Source organism: Schistocerca nitens, chromosome 5 (assembly GCF_023898315.1).
Source record: "Schistocerca nitens isolate TAMUIC-IGC-003100 chromosome 5, iqSchNite1.1, whole genome shotgun sequence".
In the NCBI taxonomy this organism is placed as follows: Eukaryota; Metazoa; Arthropoda; class Insecta; order Orthoptera; family Acrididae; genus Schistocerca; species Schistocerca nitens.
In genome coordinates, this window is record NC_064618.1 from 513,892,587 (window position 1) to 513,918,746 (window position 26,160).

General features: G+C 44.0%; 2 protein-coding genes across 2 annotated transcripts; both read right to left on the reverse strand.

The window, feature by feature from the left end:
* Window positions 1–1,195: 1,195 nt before the first annotated feature.
* On the reverse strand, window positions 1,196–7,699 carry LOC126260843 (facilitated trehalose transporter Tret1-like). The gene is made up of 2 exons (XM_049958244.1): window positions 7,573–7,699; window positions 1,196–1,730 (listed from the first exon to the last, which is right to left on the reverse strand). The coding sequence occupies exons 1-2, from the start codon at window positions 7,672–7,674 to the stop codon at window positions 1,410–1,412; spliced, it is 423 nt and encodes a 140-aa protein (XP_049814201.1). The 5' UTR covers window positions 7,675–7,699; the 3' UTR covers window positions 1,196–1,409.
* A 274-nt stretch (window positions 7,700–7,973) lies between these two features.
* On the reverse strand, window positions 7,974–25,842 carry LOC126260562 (facilitated trehalose transporter Tret1-like). Its single transcript, XM_049957896.1, has 4 exons — window positions 25,791–25,842; window positions 16,638–16,954; window positions 11,497–11,898; window positions 7,974–8,009 (listed from the first exon to the last, which is right to left on the reverse strand). The coding sequence occupies exons 1-4, from the start codon at window positions 25,840–25,842 to the stop codon at window positions 7,974–7,976; spliced, it is 807 nt and encodes a 268-aa protein (XP_049813853.1).
* Window positions 25,843–26,160: the final 318 nt, after the last annotated feature.

Below are 26,160 nucleotides of genomic sequence, written 5' to 3' on the forward strand. Positions count from 1 at the left end.
TATGATTCAGGATCCAAACACATCAAGAAAGAAAGCCAGACAAGGAACTGGAAGTGAACTGATCAATTGTGTGGGAGTGTGGCAACGGCGAACGGTACGGGGACGACGTAGAATGCTGTGGCTGAAGGAAATTAGCTCAACGCGTGAAGTGTCGACTATAAAGTAGTTTTAACCGGACTGTAGTGACCCTTCTTGCAGACTGGAAAGGGCTGGACCTTCTCCAGCGTCAATATTTTCCTTTCAAGGACGGCGTCACACTATTTTTGGTGAATCACCAAAATCTGGATCTCACCTGTGATGGCAGAGCGCGTTACACAGCAATGTCAGGTGACATCCCAGTGTGTGTCGGTCTGCCACCTCCTCTGACACAGAAGGGCGGCTCTTTGCCGATCGCAGCTGTCTGCAGACTTTCTTTTGACGATTGCAGTGAAGGACGTATAAACCTCGAGAAATTTATTCAGTTTCATGCAACTTGAAAACCAGGACAGCTAAGAAAGACCCCAATGACAAATCAGGGTTAGCTGTATGAGACTTGTCGTTGTTGTTGTCAACATGATAAAAAAATGGTTCTAAGCAGTATAGGACTTAACATCTGAGCTCATCATTCCCCTAGAACTTAGAACTACTCAAACCTAACTAACCTAAGGACATCACATACAGCCATGCCCGAGGCAGGATTCGAACCTCCGACCGTAGTAGCAGCGAGGTTCCGAGCTGAAGCGCCTAGAAGCGCTCGGCGACAGCGGCCGGCTCAACATGATGGTTTGATTTTTATTGTTCTGCTCACAGGCAGTCCATGGTGTTAAGGCAGTAGTGGCACAATGAAATATTTTGTTTTCTAATTATTTTTTTATTTTTAAACATTTCAGTTGGTACATATAGATACACACCATTTATCATCAGACAAAAAAATCGAGCGAAAGTACTGCAGCAAGAGTGTCCAACAACACAGTGGGATACAAAACTGTTACGCGTCAGCCTATGTATATACTGATATGTCTTGCTTTAGTACACTCAGTTCGAGAATAAAAACAAAATGCTTATTCGTTTGAGATTCTTGATAGCTACTCCATTATGGAAGCAGCACACATATACATACAGTTTTTATTAATGAAACACACGGTCAGAACTGCCGTTCGTGGAGACCAAATGAATAAATTATGTCTCTGAAACCAGTGAGCGCAACGTTGTGATAGTCTATGTCCACAAGGTACTACACTTTAGATTCATAACATTGTTGATGATCTCTACTTCGAGTTCCAGAAAACACATCGCTCTCATGCTGACCGTCTAAAATTCGGTCTTCTGGAAGAGTCTACCGCTTGTCAGCCAATTGTCTTCTCGCTACCGGTAGACACGTACCGCGGAACATTTGTTTTCTCTTCAGTTCCGATGTTAATACTGCTGACTTATGCCTTTTCTGCAGACTCTTTGGTGCCAGCCGCTTTAGTATCCATCTCCTCCTTTATGTCTTCCAGAGAACGGCCCTTAGTTTCTGGGATGAAGAACCAGGTGAAGATGAGTCCCAGGAGGCAGAAGACCGAGAAAAACCAAAACGGCACGAACGACCCGAGCGAGTCGCCGACCACCTGGAACAGCTTGGTGATGCTGAAGGTCAGCACGGAGTTGAGGACGCTGAATGTGGAGTTGCACAGTCCGCGCACCGACGATGGCACCAGCTCGTTGGTCAGCACCCACAGCAGTGCATTCGCTCCGACGTTAAAGGATATCTGTAAGAAAGATAGAAAGAACGTCAGTTCCAGTGGTACCACTTTACTTAACTGCTGCTGCCCAAAAAAAGTAGCAAACGATGAAAGATGCCCCATGGTGTCCTACACTTACTGATACCGATATTCCACTAAGTAACACAGATCATTATACCACGTTTCTGTGCTGCTCAGTTTACTATCATATAGATCATCTCTAAGTATCTATCAAAAAGTTTCTGTTTGTAGGCTGTACAGTCCAGAATGGGAACACCAGTCAGGAAAAATCGTCATGAGCATGGAGGAAAAAGATCACCATGAGCATTGAGGAACTCGTCCGACTAATGAACCAGGTCGAAGGTACCTGTTTTGAAAAACAACGTCTCCTGCTGCGTGAAGCAGTCTGTAATTCTCTGCTGAAAACTCTCGTCCGACTGGAACGTTGACACTTCAGGGTCTTTTTTAAGGGACCGAAGGCATGACAACCGCACGGGCAGGGATCAGGACTAAAGAGTGGGGGCTCGAATGTCTCCCACTTGAGTGTCCCATTTGAGGCTGGCTCCACAAATCGACTGGCGTCTTGTGTCGAATCACGAACTGAACGGAACTTGACGCACCATTCTACAATGATGCTTTTCGACGGACGTGGTACTCCATACACATTCTTCATTCTCCGATCTATGTCCACCGGTGTTTGTCTTCGAAAGCCGAGAAAAGAGTAACAGCATACTGGTCCTGTTTGGACACACTTGGTAATAACGTCGCCCCAGTTCATGTTTCCGCATTAACCACTTACACGACGGATAGACATGAATATTACGAGCGATAATTGGAATGTAAAGTGGGATCAGGCGCGAAATCGAAACCACTGTGAAAATCCGATGACGCTTTGCACAGATGTGTTGGGAAGCTTGTCTAGTATGCCTGTCGATAACGTCACGTCGCTCTTTTCAGTTTTGAGCGCACAGTGAGCACGTAATGATGCCTAGAAAATAGAGTCTCCCACCAACTATGAAGGCCTGCTGAGAAATTTCGTCTGATGTCATGCATACCGCATAACGTAACTGTCAGGCGTTTTCTTCTTTCTGACAGTTCTCTGCCGCGGTCTGCAGTGGTAATAAAGATGCTCCTGCAGCGTTTTCAATGGGAAGTGGGTTTGATCAGGCACAATACAACCCGTAATTGGCTCCCCCTGAGTTTCATCTCTGCTCACATGAACCGCTGGCTATGAAGACACAGTTTTGTTACAGACAACGAGCTGTAGACTAGCTTAGAGATTGGGGGAAAACACAAGAGGATGCCTTCTACAGTGAGGGTGTAGTGAAGTTGGTTCAATGCTACGGCAATTGTCTAAATCGGAGTGGCGATTATATAGAGAAATAGGTGGGAGGTGTAGCTAACTGTTGCAAATGAAAGATTTCTTTTTTTTATTTTTACAGATGTTTCCATTTCGTGACCTATCGAACTCACTTTCCGAACAGCCCTCGTGATCCCAAGCCTACATGTCGATGCTTATACACTACATTGCGTTTACGCTGCAGCAACGCCTTCAAAGGGAAACTTTTTGATCGCCCCTGATACCACTAACTCAATGAATCTTTCTTGAGAACAAATTGAGTTTACCGATAAGTGTGGAAGATGAAATTGTGCATTATTGTAAAATGCGACAAAATAACTATCTTCACGATATTGTACAACTGCAGTGTGTAATTTAATTCGTATCTGGAATGTCCAGAGGCGTACACTAAAGAAAACTTGGGAAACATGTTACTTTCTCCCATATACGTTTTGCGTTATGAGTACGACCAGAAAATCAAAAGGAGCAGAACTGACACGGATGTTTATTGATGACTGTTCTTCCCATACGACGTTCGCGAATGGAACAGGGAAGGGAGGAACAGATTATGGTATCAAAAGTATCCTCCATTATAACTGTAAAAGTGCTTGTGTAGATATACACTGTCCAAAAAAATAATCGCAACACCAAGAAGTTGTGGGATATATCCGAAAGTTCGTAGGCATATTTACACTTCTCAAAGTTGATGTTTGCTCAAATTTTGCGACAGTCGCATAACAGTGGCTCTAGTAGCGACACTATGAGGATGAAAAGCAGGTTTGCTTTAAATACACACAGTAAAGGCCTTGAGTGCTAGTTACCTTTGAGACTGGCCGTGGTGAGCTGATGTCAGTCAAGGCGACAAAGATGTCATTATCAGCACCTCAGTGAGTTTGAACGAAGTCGTGTAGTAGGGCTACGAGAAGCTAGATTTTTCTTCTGCGATACTACAGAAAGATTTGACACGACTGTAGTCACTACGGTGGTCACGAGAATGTATGGTCTCAAGAAGACCGGGCTCCGGACGGCCACGTGACACTACCAAGAGGGAAGACCACCGTGTTTGGCGTATGGCTCTGCCGCATCTTAGTGCATCTGCAGCAGCAATAAGAGTGGCAGTTTGCACTACAGCGACACAACAAACAACTAGAAACAGATTACTTCAAGGACAGCTCCGGACTAGAAACCCTGTAGCGTGCATTCCACTGATCTCTAACCACCGCCATATGCGACTTCAGTGGCGTCAGTTCCCAGTTCTGCCTCGGAGCCAGTGATAGCCGTGTATTGGTCACAAGGAGACTAGTTGAGGGCCTGCAACTGACCTGTCAACGTGCTAGATACATTGGATCTACACCTGGAGCGATTTCGAATGACAACAGGAGTACTCTTGTCCTTATCCTATGCACCTTGACTAATTTGTACGTCAGTCTGGTAATTCTTCGTGATGTCCTGCCGTTCATGAACAGCGCTCCAGGAGGTGTTTTCCAACAGGATAACGCTGGCCCATATGCCGTTTTTTAGCCCAACATGCTCTACAGAGGGTCCACATGTTGCCTTGGCCTGCTTGTTCACCAGACGTAGGGGACATCCTCGGACGACAACTCCAGTGTCATTCCTAAATGGTATTAACCATCCCTGTGTTGACCGACCAACTGCAACAGATATGGAACTCCATCCCGCAAACTGACCTCCGTCACCTGTACAGCACAATGCATGCACGTTTGCATTCAAAATTCCGGATGTTTACACTCGTTATTAACGTTCCAGTGTCCGCCCCCGGGAGCTGAGTGGTCTGCGCGACAGAACGTCAATCGTAAGGTCCCGGGTTAGATTCCTGGCTGGGTCTAAGATTTTCTCCGCTCAGGTACTGGGTGTTGTGTTGTCCTAATCATCATCATTTCATCCCCATCGACGCGCAAGTCGCCGAAGTGGCGTCAAATCGAAAGACTAGCACCCGGCGAACTGTCTACCCGACGGAAGGCCCTAGTCACACGACATTTACAGTTTGTAATGTACCAGTATTTCACATTTGCAATGACTTATCTCGCGCTTACATTAACCTATGATCTTGCAATGGTAATCACTTAAATATGGTATCTAGACTAACGTGTTCTAGAAATTTCATTACTCTAAATTATTTATTTTTTGGTGTGCAATTTGAGCCGGTGCGTTTCTTGCGCCAGTTTCCATCGATCGTCATTTTGATCTTTGATTGGACTTCGATGCTTATTTGTCTTCTGCTCATCTTTAGCGGCGCGGATTTGACGGCAACGTGTGCGCTCTGCTGGGGAGGTGTGTCGGGGGTCGGTGGTGAGCGAGAGTCACCTCGGACTGTGTACGTAGGCAGGACGGCAAGAGGACGAGTCGGACAACGAAGGAGCGGGGCCAGCGGCTACGGCGTGTTGAGTCGTGAGGGCAGATCCACCGCCCATGGTGATTTGGGTTTCTGGGGGTCGGGAGGACAAGTTCCTTCGAGTCTATTATACCCGGCCGATTGAACTGGAGTCGCCGAGTTCATTCGGTGGGTTGCGTGCGGCTTAATTGAATATGCCAGTGTACAATTCCTTTCGAATTGTTTTAGTTGTTTATCACTTACCTCGGTGTCGTGACTAACTATCTTCACGACAGTTGAGGAAGTGTGGCTACGCTCAACCAACCGACATGAAGCGTGATTAAAGACGTAGTTAGAAGTGCAACGAGTACTGAGTAAGTCCTGCTCTGGCGATTCAAGACACGCCGAGATACTTCCTCTATTCTACCTTGTAGTTCATTTGGTAGTTTGGCGTGTAAATGTACGCCGAGATAATTCTTGTCATCTTAACTTAAGGGAATGATTTTTAGTGAACTTATTAATCAAAGTTTAAGGGCTGTCACTGGCCAGGTAACTCACGAAGGCTAATTTGTTTCTATTCAGTTGTATTGATCACCTTTCATCTAGATAAGATTGTGTAGTTTATGTCTCAGAATACTGTCTGCCGTTGATGTGTGTTGTGTTACGGATAATTGGCAGCAGAGCACCACGGGGGCAGAGAGATATTTAAGGCCCTGTCCTCTCCTTTACAACTTGGGTTATGTTGTCACGGTTGCGTGATTCCATCCTTCCGGTGGAGAATTATAGCATCTGAAGTTCAATTGCAGTGCAAAGTTGAGTACATTTCTATGTAATTTCCTGTCTCGTGGATCTCTCGTATTGATTTGAATCCTTAGTCTGCTCGCGTCTATCGCTAATTTACACGCAATATTGAAGCAATGTCATTTTAGGGGTATTGTTATATGGTCATGTTCTAGTTGTAATCATTCTAAGAATATTGTTGATTAATCTGCTGATTAAGTAAATTTGATGATTGGTTAGGTCAAAATTAAAGCACCTCTTTAATTGTTTTAATCATCTGTATATAGTTTGATTAGGAAAGTTGGCTAGCCAAACCTTAAAAGATCTGTGTTCCTACCCTTAATCTGATCCTCAGCTGATTGGCAGTAATGAGAGTTCTGATGGGAATTGTATGGATATTTGCACTATTTTTTTTTGTCATCAGCCTACTGACTGGTTTGATGCGGCCGCCACGAATTCCTTTCCTGTGCTAACCTCTTCATCTCAGAGTAGCAGTTGCAATCTACGTCCTCAATTATTTGCTTGACGTATTCCAATCTCTGTCTTCCTCTACAGTTTTCGCCCTCTACAGCTCCCTCTAGTACCATGGAAGTCATTCCCTCATGTCTTAGCAGATGTCCTATCATCCTGTCCCTTCTCCTTATCAGTGTTTTCCACATATTCCTTTCCTCTCCGATTCTGCGTAGAACCTCCTCATTCCTTACCTTATCAGTCCACCTAATTTTCAACATTCGTCTATAGCACCACATTTCAAATGCTTCGATTCTCTTCTGTTCCGGTTTTCCCACAGTCCATGTTTCGCTACCATACAATGCTGTACTCCAGACGTACATCCTCAGAAATTTCTTCCTCAAATTAAGGCCGGTATTTGATATTAGTAGACTTCTCTTGGCCAGAAATGCCTTTTTTGCCATAGCGAGTCTGCTTTTGATGTCCTCCTTGCTCCGTCCGTCATTGGTTATTTTCCTGCCTAGGTAGCAGAATTCCTTAACTTCATTGACTTCGTGACCATCAATCCTGATGTTAAGTTCCTCGCTGTTCTCATTTCTACTACTTCTCATTACCTTCGTCTTTCTCCGATTTACTCTCAAACCATACTGTGTACTGTGTACTATTTAAGTAAAGCTTTACCTGAGTATATTTACATAGTGATATTCAAATTTCAAGTTTTATGGGTCTTGTTCCGGTTAAAGAAATCTATTCGTTATTTGCCCAAGTGATCTGGCCTTGTAAGGCAGTCTCCTGTATCATTGTGATTGTGATTTTATAATCCTTTTGATTGTAATAAATTACGTAGCAACTACAACGGATTACTATTGTGGTTTTCGCGTCACTACCATTACACATCTCACATTTTCCGTCAGTCAGATGTAACTACGTGCGGTGAAGTGTAGAACAGACTGTAGAGACTTGCTTACATAGTACAAGAGCAGCGTCGTGAGTGGCAGCCAGAAGAGGCTGTTTACCACCTCCTGGGAGCCGTACTCGGTCAGGTAAAAGTAGACGCCGATGACAGCCATGGCGATGGTGCATCCCGCGAACGAGAAGACCAGCATTGGCCGGCGGCCGGCGCGGTCCACCAGCAGCGTCGCCACGATCGAGAAGAACAGCTGCACGCTCAGCAGCACGATGGCCGACACGCTCGCGTCCAGCGTGCTGCCGCTAGTCAGGAAGATCTGCGTCGAGTACGCGCTAATGGCCGCACTACCGTTCAGGGCCAGCAGCACCGTGAACGTCAACGTCACCTGCCGGCGCAAACGTTCAGTCTTGCTTCATCTTGCAATGATAAAGATCAAGAACAGTTGTGTGTGAAAACACGTCATCCAATGGCTCTAGTTTTTTGACAAATACACTCCTGGAAATGGAAAAAAGAACACATTGACACCGGTGTGTCAGACCCACCATACTTGCTCCGGACACTGCGAGAGGGCTGTACAAGCAATGATCACACGCACGGCACAGCGGACACACCAGGCACCGCGGTGTTGGCCGTCGAATGGCGCTAGCTGCGCAGCATTTGTGCACCGCCGCCGTCAGTGTCAGCCAGTTTGCCGTGGCATACGGAGCTCCATCGCAGTCTTTAACACTGGTAGCATGCCGCGACAGCGTGGACGTGAACCGTATGTGCAGTTGACGGACTTTGAGCGAGGGCGTATAGTGGGCATGAGGGAGGCCGGGTGGACGTACCGCCGAATTGCTCAACACGTGGGGCGTGAGGTCTCCACAGTACATCGATGTTGTCGCCAGTGGTCGGCGGAAGGTGCACGTGCCCGTCGACCTGGGACCGGACCGCAGCGACGCACGGATGCACGCCAAGACCGTAGGATCCTACGCAGTGCCGTAGGGGACCGCACCGCCACTTCCCAGCAAATTAGGGACACTGTTGCTCCTGGGGTATCGGCGAGGACCATTCGCAACCGTCTCCATGAAGCTGGGCTACGGTCCCGCACACCGTTAGGCCGTCTTCCGCTCACGCCCCAACATCGTGCAGCCCGCCTCCAGTGGTGTCGCGACAGGCGTGAATGGAGGGACGAATGGAGACGTGTCGTCTTCAGCGATGAGAGTCGCTTCTGCCTTGGTGTCAATGATGGTCGTATGCGTGTTTGGCGTCGTGCAGGTGAGCGCCACAATCAGGACTGCATACGACCGAGGCACACAGGGCCAACACCCGGCATCATGGTGTGGGGAGCGATCTCCTACACTGGCCGTACACCACTGGTGATCGTCGAGGGGACACTGAATAGTGCACGGTACATCCAAACCGTCATCGAACCCATCGTTCTACCATTCCTAGAGCGGCAAGAGAACTTGCTGTTCCAACAGGACAATGCACGTCCGCATGTATCCCGTGCCACCCAACGTGCTCTAGAAGGTGTAAGTCAACTACCCTGGCCAGCAAGATCTCCGGATCTGTCCCCCATTGAACATGTTTGGGACTGGATGAAGCGTCGTCTCACGCGGTCTGCACGTCCAGCACGAACGCTGGTCCAACTGAGGCGCCAGGTGGAAATGGCATGGCAAGCCGTTCTACAGGACTACATCCAGCATCCCTACGATCGTCTCCATGGGAGAATAGCAGCCTGCATTGCTGCGAAAGGTGGATATACACTGTACTAGTGCCGACATTGTGCATGCTCTGTTGCCTGTGTCTATGTGCCTGTGGTTCTGTCAGTGTGATCATGTGATGTATCTGACCCCAGGAATGTGTCAATAAAGTTTCCCCTTCCTGGGACAATGAATTCACGGTGTTCTTATTTCAATTTCCAGGAGTGTAGAATCCTTTACTCTGCACTACACTGACTGGTCAAAGGCCATTAGGAAACACTGGATGTGATGCTACTAGCGAGTAACTATGGTGTGAGCTCTTAAAACTGCTATAAAACGTCAGGCACGGAATCTACGAGGTTGGAATCGTTATGTAGAAATTTGTCCACGTATCCTCCAGTATCACCCAAAATCGTTCCGGTGTAGTATGTGTTTAGATTCACTGAACAAGCATGAGTATCAACAGTATCCCATAAAAGCTTGACTGAGTTAAGGTGACAACTAGGGGAGATTAAGCCACGGCGGTGAATTCACTGGAGTGTTCGTCAATCCATGTGCATGCAACCAAAAATTAGTGACATCCTGCATTGTCCTATTCAAACATAGCATCTCCATCACGGTATCGTAAAGCCACAAAGGAATGCAAATGATCTGCTAGACTGTTCCCATGACGTGTGTCTGACATTGATTCTTGCAGCTTGACAGTCACTCCTAGTTGCGACCATATGGGCGCTGCCTCGCTGAAGACTCTGACTGGCTGCCTGGGAACAATCTTGATGACATGCATGATCCATAGATTCATGGAAAGTACGTTGCACTCTCATGTGCTGATTATCTCAACACAGCTGAGACCGAAATTCATTGGACCACACTACATTCAATGTATACAAGTGTAATGTACTGCGAATACATAGAAAGAAAGATCCTTTATCATTTAGCTACAATATAGCAGGTCAGCAACTGGAAGCAGTTAATTCCATAAATTATCTGGGAGTACGCAATAGGAGTGATTTCAAATGGAATGATCATATAAAGTTGATCGTCGGTAAATCAGATGCCAGACTGAGATTCATTGGAAGAATCCTAAGGAAATGCAGTCCGAAAACAAAGGAAGTAATTTAATATAATCCATTATGGAGTCGAGGTAGCAGTTGTCGTTATACTGGTTATCACTGTTAGCATTCAACCGCGATTCTTATACATATCTTTTAACAACGCGTTTCAAGAGACTATGCTCTGATAATCAGGTTGTAAAGTCTATGTCATGAAATTAAACGGACTAAAAAGACAAAATACCATCACAAACATTTGGGAAGTCCATAGAGTAAAACAGAATTAAAAGTATATTGGACTGTGGGTCCTCGTCTTACATTGAAGTTGTTGACAAGTCGATGGCCGTCCCATAGCTACCAAGTATGCTGTCGCACTGTGCCAGCTCGGGAGCTGTTGTGGACTGACGTCAGTGGCAAGGTACTCAGCCCGAAAGCTCATACAGTCAAAAATTTGTTTCTTTCTGCCTCTGAATAAATTGTAAATTGATTTGATATTTAGAGGGTGCTTTCTGGTTATAATTTTAAATCTGTTTCTTTTTAAAAAAAGGCTTTAGGCACAAGTGAATAAAATTACCATTTGTTAGAAAGGAATTCGCTTATGATTTCATCAGTTACTCCCTGGCAACTATTCTTACATAATGTGATTAAATGTGTTAATGTTCTTGATGAATCGCTAGTAAATAAAATAAATTCTTACGAATATTCTTTGAACATAAATCATGGTTCACAGATATGGGTGGATAAACAAATAACCAAAAAGTAATAATCACCTTCTAAGGTGGGACCGAAAATTGTGAAGGCGAGGCACTAGTCTTTGCGCCACCATTTCTGCTGAACTATTTATCCGGTAATAGGTACAGAGTGTAAGTAGAAAAGTTTGACCGTTCTTTTCTCAGAAACGGCGAGTTTGTACCTATAAGCCGAAACATGTGTTCACTTGTTTTGACCCGTCTTCCATTGAGCGAAGTTTGTGGGAAATCGGGTTATGACACTTGCCGTGTTCTCCCCGTGCATCAGGTTTTGATACGGATATGAAGAACCAATATTTATAGCAAAAAATGTTACAATTTACAACAGAAAGTCTGAAAGTAACGTTCATGAGCGTGCAGTACTCATTTTGAAACTGAACATACCTGACAGAAAGCTCTTTACGTTCTTTTTCCACAGAATGAGATGGGTATATCGCATTGAAACCCAAAACAGATGGCCCTCCCCGTGCAGAGAGATGAGTACCGCCAGACTCACCGCCACAGCACGGCGCGCCCCGGGGTCTCTGCGCAGGGCTCGGAAGGCGTCGGCGACGCTGATCTCGTTCTTGCTGCGGTCGTCGACGGCCTTCTGGATGGCGTCCAGCTCGGCGCTCACGTCCTTCTCCGAGTTCTTCCCGCGCAGCCTCATCACCGCCGTCTTGGCCGCCTCTGTCCGGTGCTTGGCAACAAGGAAGTAAGGGCTCTCCGGCATCCACCAGAATATCGCCACGAATACGACGGGCCACGGCATGATGAACTCGGTCACCGCGAAGTAAGGCAGGTAGGAACCCACGATCATCATCAGGAACGAGCCTGTCCCGCCCATCAGTGTGAAGAGCGTGATCAGCATTCCTCTGACGCGGTCCTCCGCTATCTCCACTAAGTACAACGGAATCACCTGTAGGTAAAATAGGTTTTCAGTTTGATTTTAGTTCATGAGCCTTAATAGCAATTTTGGCTGACAAACCCAGCATCGTTCGGATATTCATTTCGCCAATCTTCTTCTAGGAAAAAAAAAGTTACATTTCCATGTATGCGTGCAATTACTTTTGAAATCATGAAACAATCATAGAGAAAATATGTGTAATATACAAACGTATAAGCACAATAGGCAACAACGCTATTTTGTAAATGTCGGTATGGCAACGCTTCTTCTCAGCTGTATGCACGGCTATCGTTACCGCCTACAGCCGTTTGCGCTTCGCAGTTGAAGGCTGTCAAAAGTGCTGCCACGTGTCAGGGATGTACTTTAGCTGAGTCGACTGAGGGAATGTCTTAGTAGTAATTAACAAACGTATTTAAACTTCGTACGTGATGCCGCGTTTTTTCGTGATTTCCAGTGTTTAGGACATTATTTTTCTCGAACTGTGTAGCGCGCAATGCTATATTTGTGTAGGTACATTCAACGGTATATGTGGATACTGTCTGGAAAATGTGTTGGGAAAAGATTTAGTAGAAAAGAAATAATGAACTTAAGTGTGATGGATGATGCGGCAGTTTCTCACGCATCTCAGTGTCCATGTCGTCTCATCTCCTGAACTGTAAGTTGTACAGTGATAAATTTTTGTTGGTGCATTTAGGGGCATTATGTGATTACTTCCTGCAGGATTTATTGCGAATGCAGTTAGTAGCACAGAAGTGACACACATAAATGTCAGGCATGATGCGGTATATTTTCACGCATCTCATTGTTTATGACGTCATATCTCCTGATCTCTGATAGATAGGTCGTCGTTACCTGCACATCAATCGTTGCCTGACAATAAAGGATATGTGTTCCACGTTTTGTTGAAATCCGTCAAGTGGTTAAGGTGGAGATGTAAAACACACACACACACACACACACACACACACACACACGCATTTTTATAGTTTGTGTGGATTTTGTTTGGTTGATAAAAAATTTGCTTTCTCCGCTATTCAAGTACGTGTTGGAATAATTATGCCGTACCTGAAGAATGGAAGACAGCTAAAGTTATTTCTGTATGTAAAAAAAGGCAAAGGGAAAAACACTGAAAGAGGAATACGTTTACTAGATGCAGGGTATAAATTTACAGTAAAATTCCTAATCAAATATTGCAAACATTCGCTGAGACGTAATTCCAACAAGAAGAATCGGGCTTCAAAAAGGGACGTGCGTGTAATGATATGTTTATTATAAGACAGATCATCAAAAAACGTAGGAAATTGGACTCTGAAACGTATATAGCATTTATTGATTACGAGCAAACCTTTGATTAGGTAAAAAGACCCATTTTGTGGAAAGTATTAGACACAAAACGTTTTCCTAAACATCTCATGGACATTAAAAATCTATATGTAAATATAAAACAGATAAAAGTACAAGATCTAAAATGTCGGACGATATTTTAATAAACCAAGGTGTTCGGCAAGGCTTGTAGTTTATGACCCACTACATTTAATTTACTTAGTTATGAAGTAGAAATTTAAAATACACTTAGGAATTAAAATAGGACCTAGCATGTTATTAAATTATTATTTGCTGTTGACCACGTAATCATTTACACAAAGCAGTATATGTATTCAGCCAATACGCAACATATTACAACTTAACTATGTAAGTAGGCTGTTTAGGTTTTTTTATTAGTAACGCCACCTCTGTATGAAAATCACTGGCTGTGCTGTGTGCAGTCTGTGGCTGCTTTGCATTGTTGTAATACTCGCCATTGTAGTGTTAGGCAGCTGGCAGTAGTGGCGCTCGCTGTATTGCAGTAGCTTGAGCAGCGAAGATTTTTGTGAGGTAAGTGATTTGTGAAAGGTATAGTTTAATGTTAGTCAGGGCCATTCTTTTGTAGGGAATTTTGAAAGTCAGATTGCGTTGCGCTAACAAAATATTGTGTGTCAGTTTAAGCACAGTCGTATGTAAAATTGTTTAAAAAGGGGACGTTTCAACTATATATGTAAGTAAGACAGAGGAAATGGCTTTCAAAAGAAAGAATCCAGACTGACTGAAAATAATAATAAATTAGAAAATTTTAAAACCAGTAGATTATACCACTTGTTACGTAGGTTGTCATATTAGTTTTAACTATGACAAAGAGATAATTAATAAATTTAAAACTATCTGCGGAACTTTTGGCAGAGCGTTGAGAAACAGACAAGAAAGGAAACAGAAATGAGATTCTATGAATCCAGAATGAGATTTTCACTCTGCAGCGGAGTGTGCGGTGATATGAATCTTCCTGGCAGGTTAAAACAGTGTGGCGGACCGAGACTCGAACTCGGGACCTTTGCCTTTCGCGGACAAGTGCTCTACTAACTGAGCTACCCAGGCACGACTCACGCCGCGTCCTCACAGCTTCACTTCTGCCAGTACCTCGTCTCCTACCTTCCAAACTTTACAGAAGCTCTCCTGCGAATCTTGCAGAACTAGCACTCCTGAAACAAAGGATATTGCGGAGACATGGCTTAGCCATGGAAGGTAGGAGACGAGGTACTGGCAGAAGTAAAGCTGTGAGGACGGGGCGTAGTTGTGCTTGGGTAGCTCAGTTGGTAGAGCACTTGCCCGCGAAAGGCAAAGGTCCCGAGTTCGAGTCTCAGTCCGGCACACAGTTTTAATCTGCCAGGAAGTTTCAGACTCTATGAAGTTATGCCTGTAGCTATTCCTGTCCATGGTTCCGAATTATGGACAACAACAACAAAAACAGAAAAGTCACATATGCAGACAGTAGCGACGAAGTTCATGAGATATATAAGGGGCTGTAATAAAATGGATAAACTACGGAATGGCACAAACATGAGCTTTTAAAATATTAATTAATGACTACGTAGATGTGACTACAATGAAATGAAAGGATCATGTTGATAGAACGATAGAAAATAGAATATAGAAAAATAGTGATTTAGCGGCCGACTGGAAAGAGAGTACTAAGTAGACATCGTAAGAGGTGGACAGATGATAGAGACCGGAACAGGTGACGGTAACACCTAATCGTAGGAAGGAGATGGTGATGATAATTCCATTCAATGTGAAACAGCATCAGGCCTTGAGACGGAATTACACTCCTGGTGGAAACACTTTACTATCTGTATCTATGTGTAGTGGGTGTCTCAGGCGGAATGGTTAGTATTCAGGGATATGACAGGAAATATCACTGGAAGCTTAAAAGCATAGTAAACTTTGGCTTTTAAGTGCAGTGAGCACTTCTTCATCTTCGATACCGTGGAACAAAAATCTCGAGATTTTTGCTTACCATACTTTGGGAGGACGTAATAGGGGCCAAAACAAGAAAAATTTTCTAGCAAACATAGGCTCAAAATGCATCCCTTAAGAACCGTGAGAATTTGTTCGGTAGAAGATATGTATTTCATCGTAGCAAAGATGAAGACTTGCTGATAGCTCTCGAGGCCTGTAATAAAAAATCCGTGCTTATTGGACATTTTTTCTTGTTTTGTTCCGTGCTACCTTCTCACAAAACACAGAAAGCAAAGAGCTTGCAGTAGAAACGCGAAGAAACAATCACACCAAAGTCACGACTAGGCGGAACTCATGCACTGACTGACCAGACAGTCGCGCATTGCGGAGGCTGGTTGAAAAAAATCGCATGAAATCAGCGGAAGGAATCACTCTTGGGTTCTAAACTGCTACCGACAGTCATTTAGTGCATCTGTGTGTATACTGTTAAAAAAAGATGTACAGCAGTCGGGCAGCCTTTTGTAAGCCAAATATTTCTGTAGTAAATGCAAAGCGACGCTTTGGTCTAAAGAGTGTCGCCACCGGACAGATGAATGGAAACGACTTATATGGAGTGATAAATAACGATATATCCTGTGGCAGTGCGATGGAAGGGTTCAGGTTTTGACGAATACGTGGGGGTCGTTACCCACCATCATGTGCCAATAGGGTGCTGCGCGGGATTAGCCGAGCGGTCTATGGCGCTGCAGTCATGGACTGTGCGGCTGGTCCCGGCGGCGGTTCGAGTCCTCCCTCGGGCATGGCTATGTGTATTTGTTCTTAGGATAATTTAGATTAGGTAGTGTGTACGCTTAGGGACTGATGACCTTAGCAGTTAAGTCCCATAAGATTCCACACACATTTGAACATGTTTTTTTGTGCCAATAGTGAGTACGGACGAGGTGGTGTTACGGGGTGATTTTCGTGATAGGCTGTGGTCTTCTTATTGCACTTAACAAAACGCTGAATGTGGAAGGATACGAACACTTTTTCTGCTATTTTGTTCTTCGTCCAGTGAAGGAACAGTTGGGAGTGCACCCTGTCATAAGCCATCATGTCGGAGGCAACGTTTTGTGGACAATAACATTCCTGCAATGGACTGGGGGCCCAGAGTCCCGACATGAAACCAACAGAACACCTTTGGGTTGAGTTAGAATATCAGCTTCGCTCCAGTTTCCAGGATCCATCAATGCCTTTTCCACTTTCGACTTTTGAGGAAGAATAGGCTGCCATTCTTACACTGACAATCAGACAACTCATTGAAAGTGTCCCTAGCAGACCACAAGTCGCCACAAAGGTAGACACAGTCGATACTAATGGTCAGAATAGATGTCTGGAAGATTTTCATCAAACACTGTAAGGTACATTATGTTTAAAATGGGGGCACTTTCCACTCCCCTTGTGAAATAATGTTTCGGATGGAGACTAGGTGATGCACGCACCGGCATGATGAAGCCAATGGCGAGGTTGGCGATGATGACGGCGGTGAGCAGCTCCCAGAAGGAGGAGGCGAAGCGCAGCCAGAGTGCGGAGCCCAGGAAGGGCAGCGCGCAGCTGAGCACGATGGGCCGCCGGCCGACCACGTCGACCAGCCAGGCGGACACCAGCGAGGGCGGGACGGTGGTGATCATGCCCACCGACGCCATCCACGAGCCCTCGTCCGCCGAGATGACGATGTGCGACGTGTTCTGCTGCAGCCGCGGGATCATCGGCGAGCTGAAGCCGATGAACAGCCCGCTGGTCAGGAACGCCAGCGTAGCTGCACACGTGTAACACCCACCCTGTCATCTCGCGTCACAAATATTGTCTGGATGGTAAGTCTCACTCTACAGGGTGGCAAAAGTAAAACTGGCCGGGAAAATCTTTCATTCGCCTTAAAACAGTGGAAATCAGTATAATGACAGGGTTCCACGAAAGTAACAGTATAGTGTCTGAAGCACACATGTTCTAACATTCTGCGTGGTGTCTGTTTGTTCTAAGTCGTGTCTCCCTACCACTTTCGCGCAACGACGCTCTGAGCGTGTTTTTTAGGGAATTGACTAGTTTGAACCTGGGACCTCTTGCTGACAAGGAGACGCCAGACCACACATGACATGTAGAGTTCAGAAGAGTTCAGTGAGACTAGCGATGATATAATCAAGTACTTAATGATTTCAGCGTCAGCTCCACTGCACTCCCTGTAAAAGAATCTTAATACTGACTAAATTTAGTGGAAGGGGTTCGAGGCTTTCCTATTTTTAGTTATCTGGTAAAATAACGTCGAAAAAGCAGTTAAGTTTACCATTGGAAATTTTATTCTACTCACAAAACATTGTTTATAACTTGCACTATTGATAAAAGGAAATATTTTAATACAGGATGATAAAAACCAACTGCGTTCAACAAAAATGTGAACGAATATTCCCTGAATGGGTTTCCAAGTTCTACAATGGATCAACGGATGACCTATGCCATATCACATCTATAATCTAGATTTAAGTTAAGTTTCATAAAAGAGAAAACTACCAAAATGGTCTACAGTGACCCTCAATTATCTTTAATTACTTATCCAACTTGTCGTAAATTACAGTGGCTGATGTGGCTTCTCAATAATTATATAACAGAAAAATCATCGCGTTTCAGATTTTAACTTCACGTAGCAAATGTGAATACCATGAGCTTTAATTGACGATCGACACTAGTATTACGCAAAAAGGGGATGTAACAGATGAGACTTCTGCCGTTCTGAGTGAAGCCTTATGCGCTCAAAAATGCGGCATCGCGTGCGTTCATTACCTTGTCGGTGTTTAGGCAGCGTCAGGGGGCGGCGGGCAGCACAGCTCCACGCACCTCGCCGTCTCGGAAACAACTCTCTCCTAACTTCTCCTTACTACAATTTACCGAAGTTGGTTTAAAAAAAGCTATCTGGCTGTGTTTTCAACTGACAAATCAGGGTCTCAATGTTAACCTTAAGCTCCGCCTACAAAATTCTGTCTATCCAATGAGAAACGTTATACTTTTCGTGGCGGGGCAATGTTTTTAACGTTTGCAACGTAACAGAGACGCGAAAAAGTCTCACGCTAAAACCTGCAGCTGGTGTGGCCCTTTTAGTGTTATCGTAAGATCTATACTGTTCTTCTGGAGGGCTCTATCTTTTAACATGGGCTGGGGGGTGGTTTTGGCGGTCAGCTGGCGACGTGGGTGTCCGTCCCTTATCGTAGGGCCTCCTAGTCTACACGATTCTGCTCTAGGCTTCTGTTCTCGTTTCTTCCCTCGGAACTGCGTCTGTTTCACGGTGGGAAGGTATGACATGCATTTAGACGTTCTTGTGTTAGTCTGTGGTATTGCACTTGCTCACTCGTTGATCGTATTACTTTGGTTAATTTAATGTCAGGATTTATTTGGAACTATGTGACATACTGCCGGATTTGCTATCATGTCAGGGTTTTCATGGAAGGTGTTGGATTTGCCTGACACCTTACAATGTATCTAAATTACTATGGAGGTTTTTTTGTGGTTTTTAGGGCGCACAACTGCAGTGGTCATTAGTGCCCAGACTAAGTTATGAATGCACTGCGAGGCACAAGGTTAAAACAGCAACTAAAAAGGACAACACTATAAAAGGCACATTGACAGGCAACGGATTAAAAGAAAACAGCATAATCAAATGTCCTTAGACAGGTTTGTCAAGTGGATAAAACGAAGAACGCGAGCAGCTGCTCCTGGGTCCTCCGCTAAAATGTCATCCAGAGTACATGGCAGGCCAAGATCAATGTGCAGTGTATTAAAATTCGGACAGGACGTTAAAATGTGGCGTACCGTCAGCAATTGCCCACATGGGCAGAACGGCGCCGGCGCAGCCGTCAGCAGATGGCGATTTCTGAACCGGCAGTGTCCAATCCGTAACCGGGCCAAAACGGCCTCCTCCCGCCGAGAAGGGCGTGAAGAGGTCGTCCAAGCCGTGGGGAGAGGTTTCAAGGCCCGAAGCTTGTTTTCAGTAAGTGTAGACCAATCGGCACGCCACAGCGATAAAATGCGCTGACAAATGACCCTGCTAAAATCAGATGAAGGCACACAACAAAAAGCTGTCTGAGGCTGGAGGACCGCAGCCTTGGCCGCGGCATCTGCAGCTTCGTTCCCAGGGATACCGACATGGCCAGGAACCCACATAAAGGTAACTGGAGAACCGTCGTCCGCCAGCTGCTGAAGAGAGCGTTGAATCCGGTGCACGAACGGGTGAACCGGATACGGTTCACTGAGGCTCTGGATGGCGCTCAGGGAATCAGAGCAGATGACATAAGTAGAATGTCGGCGGCGGCGGATGTAAAGAACAACCTGATAGAGGGCAAATAGCTCAGCTGTGAAGACCGAACAATGGCCATGGAGCCGGTATTTGAAACTGTGTGCCCCGATAATAAAAGATCACCCGACACCGTCATTGGTCTTACAGCCATCTGTATAAATGATCGTATTAATGAACTTCGAACGAAGTTCGACAAACCGCGAGCGGTATACCGAAGCTGGGGTAACATCCTTTGGGAGCGAGCTGAGGTTAAACAATCATGAAGGAATTACAAAGTTTCTTTCACAATGCGAGTAACAAAATAAGGTGTTAGAATTTCCCGTATGAAATTTGGTATGAAGGCACTCACCGTTCTGTTAGACTGTTGCACTGTTAGTACTTTGTTCAACCTCCGTTCTACAAAATTATGTCAACAATCCTCCGCGGCACTTATTTTGGTAGTGTTAGTAGTTCTTGCAGTGAAATTGTCACCCATTCTTTTCTCGTATCTTTCTTTTCCGCTCATACATGCACTCAGATTGCCTTCCATTGCGATGAACACGCATTGTAAGTATTTCACAATATTTTTTCCAGAGTTCAAATTCGGGATACGTGTAAGTCTTAGCAAGACAGTCGTGTCAAATCATGTTTTGGTTCTAGGAGAACCATACGCAGATGGATTACCTTGTTCAAACATTAGAATTTCGTCCCCTAGGTCCTCAAAAATTCTTATTAATTATGTCTTCAGCATCTCAGTGTACATATTAGAGTTCATTCTAGCGTTCATCAAGGAAATTCGTGATTTACCTTTAGTGCGGAATGCTGCCCAGATCATAACGCTTACACCACCAAAATTTCTGCTGATTCTTACCCGCTACTCTATTCTCAGATCATGCCAATAATAATGAAATCCACCCTGACCGTCTTAATTAAACATTTTTCTCACCACTGACGATCACTTTAACCAATTCTGAAGTCCATGACGTACGGTTTTCAGGAAATTCTAACGTGACCTGCTTATGTTTCAGTGTACATACGAGTTTCTGCAGTCGTTTATTGAGTGCAGGATGCTTGTCATGTGACAAAATTTGTCATACACGTCTGGCAGGACTGGCAACTAAAAATCAGCTAGAATTGAGAAGAATTACAGTGTGTGTCCCTTGGTTTGCCCAAAATGAACCTTTTCTACGCCTCAGATAATTTTCTGATTTGCCCGTATTTTCGGTTCTGCCCACATGGTGCCCCTATGTAACGAAATTATTAGCTACTGTACTTGAACAGTTCATCTTTCTGGCAATTTGACGATTAGGGAGTCCCATTTCCCTGTAAGTACCGATTTTTTGATTTTCCATTACGTGACAACTGTTTTCCATATGGCATTGTCACAATCGTGGTTTATGTAAACAAAATTCAGTGTCACTGATGTTGTCTGTTTCTTATCTGCCTTAAAGAGATATACACACAAACTAACACGGCATAGATCTGACTGCTTTTGTACCAAGCTCCACTCTCTACCAACAGAATCGTTGATGTCTCGTAATATACTGTACGACTGACATAAAATGCGATACTGTTTGACTGCATTTGTCGGCATATTGGATTTTATGCTATTGCTTATACATTGTCACGACTATCTCAACAGACAGTGTTAATATTCCTGCATTAAACCGCGCTTCATACTGATTTCTACTCTTGCATAGGAAAGCTAACTTACATCGTCGCCATCCAGAGCAGATGGTGTAAGTTGAGTTGCCTTTCTTGAGGTGTCGAAATATTTTCTGGGCCATTTTATTTTGCCCATCCTGTACATGAGAACTGTCAGTTACTGAACCTAGCCTGTCGCAGTTGTTTGCAGTATAACAGTACTGCCTCCGTACCCACTATCGCTAGTGAAACTGCACTCAACTCGTAGGTACCTGGTTCGAATAATGAGCTGTGGAAGAAAGTTTCCCCTCCTGTATCTGGCCAACAAGGGGAATCGAGGTGGTGTCGTGCAGTTGCAGACCGTTCTCCTTGGTTCTGTTCGAGAGGAAGAGGGTATGTGCCAGCACCAGGTTTCTCACAATCCCTTCTCTCATCATCAAGCAACAGAAACATGACACTACATTATACAAACAACTTTAACAGGCACCAACGCTTAAAAATACCCTTTAGACACAACTCCCATACACTATGTGCAGGACGAAAACTCTTTCCGGTTAGGTGACCGAAACTACCCCTCGTCTTCTCCTAGCCAACAATGACATAAGGCGGTCTTTTCTTTCACAACTAAACTTGCTTCCACCGAACAATTTATATTAACTATAAGCGAATTGTTGCAAAATATGGCGCTCTAGCAGGCATTGTTGACTTTGACTTTTGATTGAGCCAAAGTTGCTACAATAGGGAATTATGCTGATTATGCACCTTTCAGTTTCTCCATTTCTTCTGCTATAAAATATATTTTCTTCTCACACAGTTAGCTAGAGTCAAAGCGTCAGTGTGTTGTGAAATTCCGTTCCATTTCCAGCCATACACTGCGAAGTTAGTATTGTGGCAGACAGAATCCGTTGCTGCCTCCCATTGTGATCATACTTCACCATCCACTCACAACTATCATGGCTACGTGCAGACAAGTGCACGTATCTATGCATATTCACAATTTTTTTTCCCGTATTACAAAAGGTTTTTATGGGAAGAATGCCAAAATTTCGCTTTCTTATCAAGGCATATGCCATAATATAACTTTTGCACTCTTTCTTTTGATTTTCGCTATCACTACAATAATAATAATAAGAAGAAGAATAATTATTATTTATGTCGTTATTAATGGCAGTATTAGTAGTACTTCTATTAATATCGTTAGTTCCTATTCAATATTATTGTAACAAATAAACTTCAATATAATTAAATTCGGTTCAGATCATCCTTTCTCTCATCATTTTACCATTATTACAGTTTAAGTTATTGTAATCACTAGATTATTAATGAAAATTCAATGCAAGAAATATATCATGCCTTAAAATATTCGCCCATTGTCAGAGACGGCGTGAAGTCCGTAATGTAACGGGGTTGAGTAAATATAAAAAATAAAATGAAATGTATTATAAATGTTTTCCTCCTTTTTTTTCATTTGATGCCCGGTCAAAATGACCATGTACCCGCGTCGTAGACCTTTTTGTTCCTTACAGTCAGCTAACAGCGAGCAGGGAGGAGTATGAGTGAGTGTAATTGCAGCTATGCAGTTTGATTTGTGACAAAGAAGAGCTAACTGAAAACCTTGATTGGAGCTGCAGAATTCGAACGATTTTATTTTATTGTTGGTATACTGTTGTATCTAAAATGAAGATGGCTAGGGATTTCAAAGAGGAAAATTATATACTGCATTTATGCTCATGGACCGTAAGAACAATTTCTGTACGCCTGAGATCTAATCATGGCTATTTTGAGAATCATCATCTTTGCAGTAAGGAATGTACGGTAGGTCGTTGTTGACAGCAAAAGAACAGCTAAGTCCGACGAGCACAGAGAAGACTACGAGCCGTTGTCCTATGGGAGAAATCACCCCACTTCCCAAGCGAAGCGATTTAGAAAAGTCACGGGTAGCCTAAATCAGTATTCACGGACGAGGATTTGAGCCCTGTTCTCCCAAAAATTTGTCCAAGATCGTGATTACCGCAACAACATACTAGGTTTGATAATGCGAGAGCGTATCACTTACTTTCCAATATGTGCAGTAAAAACGAAGAATTTTGCATGTGCGAAAGCTTACTTACGAAAACTGATTGATCTGTAAATAGCAAACCACTGAGAAACATAAAGTCAGAAAGTTCCGCTAAAGTTATGAACGAATTCATTTTACTGATGCCAAACCCAATATTGATCCAACTGACTCGCCGCTCGGGGTAGCTGTGCGGTCTCAGGGCGTCTTGTCACGGTTCGTGCGGCTCCCCCCGTTGGAGGTTCGAGTCCTCCCTCGGGCATGAGTGTGTATGTTGTCCTTAGCATAAGTTAGTTTAAGTTAGTTTAATTAGTGTGTAAGGCTAGGGACCGATGACCTCAGGAGTTTGGTCCTATAGTCCTTACCACCATTTTTTTTTTCTTCTTGGCTATCAGTATCTGATCGCTGCCCTATCACATGGGAGTCGTAGAAATGGTCTGGCTACCCTGAACACAAACTGTCGAAAAGAAATAATCCGAGGGAATCTGACAGGATTCCTGTTCCTTTAGGAAACCTGGCAGGTGTGTCGATTTCTCATATTCTGTTTAAAGATCCAAAACTGCGTATGCCACAATGGTAGAATCATACTACAGTAGTTTCAGGAACATGATAATGCGTCCTGTTTGAATCAGCGGCTCACAAATTTTCCGAGTAGCAACGTTATTCATCACGTTTTGAGTGTCACCGATTGCCCATTCATAGCTCGTAGATTACTTCGTGGAAGTGTACATCGGCTCCTTTCCATCACAGCTGTCCTCTTATGTGCGAAGAATCTGTATCTGTCGACAATCTCTGCTTGTCCAGTCCACCTATGAATTCAAATTTCCACCTCAAAACCGTCAGACACACAACTGTACCACACTCTCCAAGCCCAAAGCTACACTCTCTTTCTACTAAGAGCCATGCTTAGACGATTATGTATCGTTCATTTTTAGTCGAATTTATACAGAGTAGTCATTCTGTAAAAATTGTGCAACTTGGACTCAAAATTAATGATATATCATTTTTTTTAAGTACTAATACATTTGATGAGTATTCTCGTTTCGATTATATTGGCTTATTTATCATCCCGTAGAAATATAATGCTACGATTGAAATAATCAGTATCTATCTAGTGCAAACCATTTCAGAAACTTTCAATTAGAAATTACTTTTCGGTTTAATTACCTTTGTGGCAGCAGGAAGAAGTCATTGAATCTAGTATTACCTGAATCAAGAGACTCTCGCAACCGCTTTTGGAAACTAAAAGTACGAGTCCTATAGTACCACTGTGACATCGGATATCAGGGCAGCCAGGAAACCCTCAGAGTTACTCGATTTCCCTAGACCTCCGGCAAAGAATACAGCGGATACTCAGCTGACGAAGCATTGCCAATACTGTTTCGTATATTTCCCAGGTATGTCTTATGCCGTAACACCTAAAGCCAGAAAGGGGGAAATAATTGTGAAGCGTCCGAAGAGAATGCGAATGGATCAGGACATGACTAGGGTTTATACAGTGCTCAGTACTGCTCAAACTCTGCTCTCCCAGGACCGATGACCTCCACTAAAAGTAAATGAACCCTGAAGAGTAAGCCACAAAGAACTCTTTACGAACGCTAAAGTCAAATACAGAAGATAAAGAGGAACTTGACAGAGTGGAGAAGTGGAAGAATGAGCACTGTACAGCGTTAAGCCAAAAGGAAATAGTAGTTCAGAATCAATTAAGTGGACCTCATCTTATAAAGCGTGGAAGGCAGCTTATCACTATTGTTGCTTAAAATATTTGTTGAAGGAGGAATGGACAATATAAATGAAAGATAAGAACAGGTCTGGAAGTGCAAAGATAGCGATACTAAGGCTGGCGGATGATATTGTCATTTTAATTGAAAGTAAAGTAGACACAGAAGAACTGTTTATTATAACAGTATGGTAAGTATGCTAGTCTCAAATCTTTTAGAGTATTAGAACACGTCATTTTAAAACTCGAAAACGTCATGAATGTTTCGAATGTCTTTAGAGCGGTGCTTTTTAGGAAGCAAAACTGCTGGATTCTGAAGATTGCAAGCCTATATACAGCGACCTATTGCGGGTCTCACGTGAGAAACGACTTCGCTATTCTGGAACGTCATTGGATAATAGTACAAAGTTAGGATATATGTCGGGCGTAGTTGGAGGTATTGCGGAAAGACTGTACTAATATAACAGGTGGTTGGCAGCCAACAGCGAATCAGCAGCATGGACCCAGAGGCAGCTTCTTCATTTAGTAAAATTTCATTGGCAGACGGCAGTTCTATTGAGAGCTCTTGTTTATGTAGTTGAAAGAGGATCTTGAGGACATACTGGGCTCACCCTTTTTCTAGTTGCAGATGATGGATTCATCGAACCTTTCGAGCAAACAGCACTAAGTTTCCATGCCATTGTTCCCACACCGAGCGAGGTAGCACAGTGGATAGCAAATTGGACACGCATACGGAAGGACGATGCTTCAAATCCAGGGCTCGCCATCCTGATTTACTTTTTCCCGTGATTTCCCTTAACAGCTTAAGGCAAATGGCGGCATGGTTTCTTCGAAAGGGCACTCCATCCTTCCCTAATCAGAGCTTGTGATCCGTCTCTAATGACCTCGTTGTCGACGGGACGTTAAACACTAACCTCCTCCTCGTCCTTTGCTCCCACGTGGTTGACTAACGTTCTTAGGGAACATGTTGGTCACATGACTGCATGGCAGCTCCGACGAAAATTTTGACCCCGTTTTTGAGGCTGCCTAATATCCAAAAGAATTTTTTAAAAACAACTAAACATATTGCCAAGCACAGATAAGTGATGAAGGGAAAAAAGAGTCTTCGGTGTGGCCGAGCAACTAAGATCAGTAGCAACCGAGAAAGCTACCTGTTTGAGGGATACTCAATAAATGTAAAAGAATTCTTGTCACAGATTTTATTTTATTGAACGTAAAACTTCCTTACAGGATCATAAAACACGAGTGCAGCAGATAATACACTGCACTAAGAACTAACATAGG

Bases quoted from the DNA above. Each gene is read 5' to 3' on its own strand.
- LOC126260843 (XM_049958244.1), bottom strand. From the start codon at position 7,674: ATGGCTGTCATCGGCGTCTACTTTTACCTGACCGAGTACGGCTCCCAG. The intron at 1,731-7,572 runs GTAAGCAAGTCT...TCTTTCTTACAG, and splicing joins CGACGCTGCTCTTGTACTAT to ATATCCTTTAACGTCGGAGC.
- LOC126260562 (XM_049957896.1), bottom strand. From the start codon at position 25,842: ATGTTCCCTAAGAACGTTAGTCAACCACGTGGGAGCAAAGGACGAGGA. The intron at 11,899-16,637 runs GTGCGTGCATCA...TTTTACCTACAG, and splicing joins CCATTGGCTTCATCATGCCG to GTGATTCCGTTGTACTTAGT. The intron at 8,010-11,496 runs GTGAGTCTGGCG...TTCCATTTCCAG, and splicing joins GGGCGCGCCGTGCTGTGGCG to GAGTGTATTTGTCAAAAAAC.